Source organism: Buceros rhinoceros, unplaced genomic scaffold (genome assembly GCF_000710305.1).
Source record: "Buceros rhinoceros silvestris isolate BGI_N320 unplaced genomic scaffold, ASM71030v1 scaffold14292, whole genome shotgun sequence".
Lineage (NCBI taxonomy): Eukaryota > Metazoa > Chordata > Aves > Bucerotiformes > Bucerotidae > Buceros > Buceros rhinoceros.
The window spans coordinates 13,256-22,785 of record NW_010400784.1 but is presented as its reverse complement, the minus strand read 5'-3'; the positions used below and the strand labels follow the sequence as shown (position 1 = coordinate 22,785).

At 40.1% G+C, this 9,530-nt stretch overlaps 1 protein-coding gene across 1 annotated transcript in view; it reads right to left on the bottom strand.

The window, feature by feature from the left end:
* Positions 1-4,618: 4,618 nt before the first annotated feature.
* The window catches only part of PCMT1 (protein-L-isoaspartate (D-aspartate) O-methyltransferase), a gene marked incomplete at its 5' end in the record, with an annotated part of 17,861 nt that continues 12,949 nt past the window's right edge, over positions 4,619-9,530 (bottom strand). The window contains one exon of the mRNA XM_010132030.1: positions 4,619-5,528. Within this exon, the coding sequence (XP_010130332.1) occupies positions 5,516-5,528 (13 nt within the window). The remainder of the gene's footprint in view (positions 5,529-9,530) is intronic.

Sequence of the window (9,530 nt, the reverse complement as noted above, 5' to 3'; positions counted from 1 at the left end):
AAAAAAAAAAAAAAAAAGGAGGTGGGCGGGTGGGTGGTAGGAGTACCAGTCAGAAAGCGAACACATGAGGCTACAAATGCATTTGTACTACAACAGAAACTCTTGCTGAACACTGCACTCTGCGCCAGAGCTCTAAAACAATGAGAAGTCTAGAAGGACTGAATCAGCGCAAAAAGCCAGTTCAGAAACAAGGTTTTAAAGATACCTGATTGAATTTAAATCTGTAACCGGGCTGACAGTTATAAAACACTCATAAAGGAATGGATGCATTTTGAGCAGGCTGAGAAACCACAGACAAGGGAGAAAGGTTTGGTGCAGTGAAGGATCGAGAGTCACAGTTTGTAAGGGTGTCCTCAGCTGTTTGGCCAACAGAAATGTTTAATGCCGTTTTAAGAAGGACAGAGCAAGACATTTTAACACAGGTCTTCAAAACTACCAGCTGCTAATGCACAAGAGACTCATTAAAGATACCTAAATTCAAAACCAATCGCTGGAACACCACAGAATAGAGGGAGCTGGAAACCTCAGTGGGTGGAGGGCTGGAAAGGACTTGAAAGTGGGCAGCAGAATGGAAAGCAGGGATTACGGGGAAAGCATCCCTGAAGGCTAACTCCATACATGAGAGACGACTTTCTGGAGGTTGCCTCTATAGACAGAAGAGATTAGAGCTTCTCCAGAGCTCTCATCACAGCATTACCCTAGGCAGGTGCTCCCAATCACCCTTTTCCCTACCCAGAGGCCTTTGAGAGTGTCCTAGTCCATAAGGCACCTGAAATAAAAGTTACTGATTAACCTCAGATGCCCCTTCTCCATTACAGCAAAAAAAAGCATTTGGCAGAACATGGTAAACCAGATACTTAGCCTGTTCATAATAAAGACACATAAGATGCAAAGATACACCTAAACATGGCCAAAATAAAGGACTTCAGCTTCTCAGTAGCATTGGGGAATGTTCCCCAGAATATCTATCAGGTCGGTTCCTCAGAAGCACATAATGAAAATGGCAGGACTACAAAGAAACATTAAAAGATCAAAGTGAGATTTCGGAGAAACTCTGTCAACAGTCTTTAGAAAAATAGCCTGCTGTTGCTAAAACTGTTTTGTTAAAAAGGATGTATTAAGTCTCTCATGTTTTCAAGGTTGGTATGATGAGACACAAGTGAATTCTTTCCCTTTCTTCTTCCTGAAGCTTTCAGGCAGTTTTCCATGGGCAGCTGGATCTCCTCCATACATATTTCAGCAATAACTATGTCCATTCAATTCACAATCTAAAGAAATGTCATTTTAGCTCCTGAGCACATTCTGCTGAGCATCTCATTAACACCCTGCCAAGAGCACGAGAGAACAATAATAGCCTTTCACAGGAAAGCTCGGGATGCATCAGCTGCGTTACAGATTTGTGCTGCGTATAAAACCACCACCTGGAACAGAAAGGATGATATGCGGGCAGTAGACAGGTCAGGCAGAGGAACGTTACAGTCACTCTGCCTGCATGAGGCCGAGTTTTAGCCCAAGCTCATTTCCTCCAACCTGGCTGAGGCATGGAAACCCAAACCTTGCCACCAGGTGCTCAGAGCACACAAGTGCGTATCCGTGACAGTAAAGGCTAGAGGGTTTATGATAGCTTAAGAGCATCTGTGCAGTTCCCACAACTGGTCTTCAACCTTTCACAGTTATAAGCAGACAGAAAAAAAACCTCAGAGCTAACAAAGGCAAACTGCATGAACCCACAAAACCACCTTAAACCCCACGCTTGAGCCCATCTGTGTTATACCACAGTCTTTGAACTCCAATTTACACTTCCTGGTGTGTAAAGTCTGGATGTCCTGAAATGCAGAAGACCAATTTCAGACCTCGTCACCTCCGGAATGCCCCTGCGCACATGCTGCCTTTTGGGCAGCACTCCCCCTTCGTGGCTTTTTTTTGTTTGATTGTTGTTGTTGTTTGCTCAGCACAATGTGATTGCATGACCTCATCACGCCTTTTTTCTGAGCCACGACCACTGCTCATTCACTTCAGCAGAATACCTCTTCGCTGTCAGTTGGGACAAGGGTCCCATAAAGGTAATTAGTACTGTTGATCTTTCTAACTGCATCACAGTATGTCCAAAATCAGCTACATGGAACCAGAGATACAAATCTTGGTTGCATTACTCATCCTCTGCATCATGTCAAAATCAAGAAGGAACTGCAAGCAAGCCCTCTGTGTTTGGGCTGCGTTTAAACCGAAGGCAGCCTGTCCTAGGGTGCGTTAACAAGCAAAAGGAAGAAAACACCGCTGTTTTAAGAACGGGTTAACACCCTCTTCCTGGCAGGAAGTTTGGAGCTCTCCTCTGGCATTTTAGTTTACCTCTTTGTGCTAACGGGCAATTCCACAGTCCCTCCTCACTCGAAAACCCTGGAGCTTGTTTGTCACAAAAACACTGTGCACAGCAGAGAGAGAACTGCTGCCAGCTGGATGCTGCAGAGCCTACCAAGTAGAGTCCCCCTGCTCCCCGCGTTACTGCCCGTTTCAAACTCGCTGACTACAAAACGTTTCAGGAATCATACCGGTGGCCTCGGTCAGCAGTGCTGGTGCACACCCTCTGTGTGCTCGGAAAACAAATCTGGTAATGGTCTCTATGCCCTCAAGTTACCTGGCTAGTTAGAATGGAAATAGTAAATAAACAGGTAAATCCTGCTCCGTAAACAGAGCCCACAAACTTCTCTTCTCTGGGAGCACCCACAGCTGTCTGTGGGCTTTCAAGAAACACGTATGGGCTCTTGGTTCCTCTGCTCAGACTCTGGAAGCTGTCTACTGCCTGACCCCTAGAAACAACTGCACAAGTCACTATCTCTGCTTCAGCCAATCTGTTCTTCCAGGTTCTTCTGGCTCAGCGTAACAATCTAGTGAAACATCGCTGCTCCTCTTACAACAGGATAAACCTCAGTTCTTGCAAGTGGCAGACCATGCACTCTTAGCTAGCTGCATTCCACCACAGGTGGCAGGCAGAACTCGTACACCGCACACAGAGCCTGCTCCCCAAAACACACAGATGTGAGCGAAAAGAAATTCCAAACAGCCAAGTCAAACTCCACTTATATTCTGCATACTATTAGCAGGCTTCACAACTGCTGCAGTATGCTGCAACACATTAAATTCACTGAAAGTGGACACATAGTTCTGGTCATCTAGGAATCCAGTATTTTTATACATGCTTGCTTTCTTTTTGGACATGTAAAGTCCTGTGAAGGTTAAAAAACCCAAAACAAACAAACAAAAAAACTCCAGAAAACCAATCAAACACCTAAATACAGCTTCCTCTCAATTTGCTTTATTTGGCAAAGTAGCAATTCAGACAGTTCACACAGCATTTATTCAAGCTCTTCAAATCTGCATTTCAACTTGTCCTCTTCTCCAAGAAGCTTCTACTTCAGAACCACTGCTTCATCATGGAGGGGGTTTCATTTTCCAGTTCCTAAAAGCTACTCCTGGATACCTCTTTCTGTCTCTGTATCTTGACTATCACCAACCCCTTCAGGGGAATGGGTGCACTAATCCCAACAGCCTTGGTCCCTGAAGCCTTACACCTCCTGAAGTGGTTCTCCCAAAAAAAGTTGTCGCTGGGTCTCAGCTTTATCACCTCTTCCAGGTTAGGCTAGGGTATTACACTGTGTCCAGAGACAAGAATCCAGAACAGCTGAGCTCACATCTTTCGTCTAACTGATTACATTAGTGAGAAGATGTAAATAAAGCTGAACTCAATTTGAATGGTGCAGTGACCGAAAGGTTGAACGTTAGCATGCATCATTTCAGATACTTCACTTCAACACCAAGAACTAGATTCACAGTTGATTGTGGGTTAGTACAAATTTGTCAGACGCAAGTGGGTTTTTCTGAATTGTATTTTCTACAGTACACGCTGTATTAATTCCTTCATAAGATTAATCTTGTGTATGTGCTCCCAGGCTGCAGTCAGATGAGGAGGTGGGACATTACCTTCCAAACATCTAAGTAAGTTGACATAGCTTTTACACAGGAATAGGATGGGGCTGGCCTTCAAAAGGAAGGTTATTTAAAACGTTCCTCTTTCATATTCAGAGGCCCTAGAATTTTAACCTTCATGCTTTCTGGGATTAATCCTATCATAAAATTATTACTGTTCCACCATAAAAAGTCAAATATATTTTTGCAGTGATCACTACGGGTTGTTCTTATCAAGTTATTTTATTCTATAATCCTTTTTACCATTTAAAAAAAGAAAGAAAATAACGGTAACATGCTGTTTAATTCCTGACTGCTCAAATCTGAGCAAGATGACTCAAGACACACTTCCATCTTTCCTAAAGCAGCTCACCTTATTGTACTGCTTTGCAATTTGCTGTTGACATTTTACAGTACCAAAACAGAAAACCTGGGGCAGAAAAAAGGTTTATAGCCTTCCAACTACTCTTCTACATGAAAATTGCACAATTGCACCTCTATCTGTACTTAGCGGTCCAGGATTCATTATTTCTTCAGCATCTATCACATTTTCCTTGTGTAGCAATTAAGAATTCACTTTCTAGAAAGCCAGAATTTTTCCTGGGTGCCCACAGTTAGAAAAATGAGAATGTTAACACAGCAAATGGCTTTGCCAAAAGCAACTCTCTGTTTAGAACCAAACCAGATTTTTTTTAAAATAAATAATTTAGCAATCCATATCTCAGTGGTTTCTTCCATACTCATCCTCATCTTCTACACAAGCACACAACCCCCTTTTTGCTTTTAACTTTATTTGGCAAAGCATTGCATAAACTCTTCAGTGACTGGGACACAGCTTACATCATATTTACGGAGTTAAATCCATGTGTATCACATCCGTAGTGAGCTACAAAACGAAACAGAATTTCAAGACTCTATTAAATAATTTTAGAAGGGAAAACCATGTCTGTGATGTCCCACTTGAACGGCAATGTTTGATAAGAGCAGCCACCCACCTCTGGTGTCTTGAAGTTTAATACATACAAATGCCTGGTTATAAGGTAATAAAGCAGCTGATTGTATCTACTACATGCTAGTCTATGACACCATGTCAAAAGCTTAAAAAAGGAAGTTCATGTCCTTTTAGTAGCATCTAGCAGACATCGGAACACAGAAACCTGGTATTACCTATGTAGTGTCATAAGGTGCACAGAAGCAGTTTTACCAAGGGACACAGGAACTGAGAGAAGTGAGTGTTCAAGTACTCCCATCAAAATCAGAGTTCACAAGCTGTAGGTCTTCATCTGCAGTTTTGCAGAAATTATCTTGGAACAGATGAAAGTAAAATAAAGGCATGTTAAATTAAACAGTGCCCACATAAAACTTCCCAAATTTATCAGATCTGCCTTGAGCATCTGAAAAAATAAAACAAACAACACGCTTTTCCATGCTGATAACAACAGTAAAATGAAGTCCAAAACAAGCTGCAATGCTGTTGGTTTTCAAAAAGCTTTTAGAACTGGAGATGAGCAGTCCACTGTAACACTATGTTTGGGTCAAGATGATGTAGCTTTTACAATTCATCCCTGTAGAAAGAAAACACAGGTTGTTATGTTTCTCCTCCTCCCCTTGGAAATCACATCTGAAAAAATTTTAAATTGAATCAGGTGATATTTAAGTGCTCATGCACATCAGCAAAACTTCAGAATCCTCTTTAAGCATTTAAGAAAAAAAACAAACAAACAAACCCAAACAAAAGAAAGGCAACAGCAATCCCATATGATGTCATACTGGTATGTGATGTATCACGAAATACGGGTCCCTCTGTTTTACTTTTAACAGCTCATTTACATCAACAAACACACCCTGCACCGCACATCTAGTTTCGTGGCTACCTATCATCCAAGCTCTGTTGGCTACATGCTGGCAAGAAACTGAGCCAACTTACTAGACAGAGTATTGGCCAAAAACATTCTCTGTAGCTGCCAAAAAGACAAGTTTAACTTCAGCTGCAGTCTCTCAAGAACACTAGGAACAACCTCACATCAACCTCATGCAGTTTCTACCACCTGTTTCGCTTACTTTGTGGAGGATCTCGATCAGCTCCTGAAGGAAGTATGCTAAATCAGGACTAGGTTACGGAAAGGCTAGGGGCAGGGTGGGGACTATGTGCGAGTTAGAAGGAGATTCGGGTAGGAGAAAGGATGCATCAAGAAGTCTCTCTAAATCCTACGAAGAATCTAGGAAATGCAGGGTTTTGTTCCTGCAAGGCATTTAAAACACACTGAAGCAGGAAACCCGTAGAAACCATATTCCAACAGTGAAATTACCATATATTAGTGATTTGTTTAAATGTTTCTAAAGCATTAACTTTAACTGCAAAATGCCCATCAAATCTGAAAGCTGTGTGCTGTGCCGTTTGCTTCTTTTTTTCCCCAAGACACAAGTGATCTGTAAACTCACGAGTTGGCTGCAATTTTTCTTTTAGTAGGTGCATCACCCTCATTAGCCAAAGCAAACACTGTCTGAATTAAGAAAAACTTCACTAATGTGATTGCTGGCTCAGTACACAAAAGCATTTCCAGCTATCATGCAAAGTAACCCACAAAAATACAGCGCTACATGCACCAAGCAAAAGCTCTGAAGTTAAAAAGGCACCATCCTCCAGGAATCATATAGCATGGAATGACAGCATGCAAAATAGTTCAAAAGCAATGGAAAAGGCTCTTGCAACTAATGCTTAAATTAGTAGTTTTCTATCTAATGCAGCTGGCACACAAACCTTGTGATTTGTTAGTGGTAAATATTTTCATTCTTTGCACTTTGCCTTCTAATAATGAGGTACTAATCGTACAGCTTCAGAGTGTTGCAGTAATTACAGAAAGCAGAAAAAACAGAAGGAGGAAGGACACATCTTGGCAGGAGTAAAGAAAAATCTGTTTATAGCCAAAGGTTTGGAAGTTCTCCATATTTGCCTGTTTCACAGAATGGGTATTTGCTTACTTTAAACAGATAAAAATAAATGAACATCTGATACTCAGTTTAAAACACAGTGCCAGTGAGTTTAGGACAAGTATTTCATTCATCCTTAAGGCTTCCAGGAGCTGCATCATCAATTAATATTTACAACTATCAAAAAGCATACATGAGTAATGACTATTGCTATTCCTGGTTTAATCTCGTATGCCTAATTGCTGATGTGATTTCCATCCTTATTCCTACCATACACTCTCATAGCTTTGTAAGAAAGCCTGGCCTTTTACTGTAACAAATAATCCTTTAAACCCAAGCCAGAGCCTCAAGAAATTGTAAGCCTAAGAAACATATCATATTTACTCCAAAACTACTAAACATGGTAATTTTACCCAGCCACAGATGCTGGCAAGGTTTTTGCATCACGTTGCTAGCATGCTTAATATATTTAAAGTGTGGGCTGTTGTTTCTTTTTCTTCCACAAAATGGTATTTGTACTTAGAATTCACATAAGGGATTTTAACATGCCAGTGTTTTAATTGTTGGTGTTTTGCACTGCTGTAAGCTATTCCTGATAACGTAATAATGTTCACATAAGTTAACTACATCCTAAATGTCACTTCCAGAACAAAGATTTTCACGTTCTGTTTATTTACTGTTAAGGAGATCACCTTCCTGCATGAGATTCTTCACTTGATCTTCACTCCTCGTTAATGTAACAACAGCATGCCAGCTCAAAACAATCCATGATGCATGCATTAAAATGATGAAGCATTTATTTTCTACTGTTGTGAGAAGCTGAGCTTATATGTCGCCTATGGGGTTATATACGTGACCAAGTCACAGAAAGGTCTCAGACCATCGTGTAGGTAATACTTCTCAGCTTCCCACCTAACATTAACAGCTTGCAGACTTAAAATACCTGCTGCAAAAGAGCGTCAGTTGATGTAAACTTCAGTTGTATGGATCAGAAGCTGCCAAGCTATGAAATCTACCAAGTTTCAGCTACTGGTAAAAACCAGGATACTTGTCTGTCCTCTTGGTGGGAAAAGATCTATCCTGCTAAAAAGCTTAAAAGGAGACTTAAAAGACAACTGCTACTTCCTTGTTAGAAATGTCCTGTTGTCCTCTAGAGCCATAGCAAAGACCTGCTAATTAATTTGTATTTTTCTCCCTTTTTCCGGCCACAAAGAAACACATTTGCTGTGATTCTTACACAAGTCACGTAATTCCCCTCCACCTTCACAGAGGTACTCATTCCAATCTGCTTACTAGCTCCTGCTTAGTAAGCAATACATAGATTTAGGTGTTAAGTCATCACAATAGTCCTTCTCCTGCCCTTGAAATTCTAGCACGAGAATCACTCATCTGTCAGCTGAGGCATCAAAGCAACTTTATAAGCTCAAGTTAAAGCAAATTTCAGAAGTCATTCACTCAAAATTACTGTTCTAAAAATGAATTTAAGAAAGTTTGTAAAATTTTGGCTTTCTAGCAGAGAAAACATATACAGGAATATTCCAAGCATCCCATTGGGACTATCCAACAACAAACTACTACTACATTTTTCTGAGTAAGCTTCTAGAAAAAATTCATGGTAGTGCTTCAAGGTAAATGTCAGAGTTCATTGTGAAAAAAGAAGTATCACAAATCTTATTAAGAAACAACAGAAGTTTTGGATACAGGTAAGTCACGAGGCTTTGTGATCTGTCTCCAGCTCTTTGGTGGAAGGTATTCAAATTAAATGTTTGCCATTAGGCAGCACTGACTTTGCCTTTTTAAAACACCATTAATCTATGAAAAATATACTGTCATTACTGATACTGTATATCTAATTCATATTAGGCTATACTCTGAATTTCAGGATCTACTCAGTGTTTCAGCAGCCAATTATTTCTCCCTCTGTAATTTTAAAGTTAACTAGATGCAATATTTGGACTTGCAGCATTTTAATCTGGAAAGATTCTGTTACTAAGTAATTTACTATTTCCTATGATCAGTCATCAAATTGAGAGTAGGTTGATGTGGCAAAGAAAAGGTGTTTTCTCTGCAACCTGTTATATCAAGTTACATCACTGCTTATACCTCCAACACTACTTATATCAAGCAGAATACATAGATTTTAAATCTACCCTAAAATATTTTGTGTAGAGATGCTTTTTGCCAAAGTAAAATGAAAACTTTAACCATAACCACTATGCTGCATAGCCTAAGGAATTCTGGGCAAAAATTCCTGTTAATTGCAATTCAATTTCAATTAGACAATTAGCTTATCAGGGGCATCTGAAATGCTCAATAAGAGTTTCTAAGCAGAAACATATTAAAATATTTCCCAGTAAATACATTTTCCAAAAGGGTGCTTAATCATTATGTACAGGTAAGTGGCATGCAGCAACAGCCCCAGCCTCGTCACTGCCGTTTCTGCTCAGAAAGGTCATACTGTCATTATAATTTTGTATTATGTCTGCAAATATTAATTTAGCATGACATTTATAAATAATTCCTACTAATGCAATATTTTAAGTAAAAAAAAACTATCACTTTTTAAAGCAGCTGCCTCTGTGGAAATAAAATCCAAGCCTGCAACAGAGACTCATTGCTAAGTGTTCCTCACAATG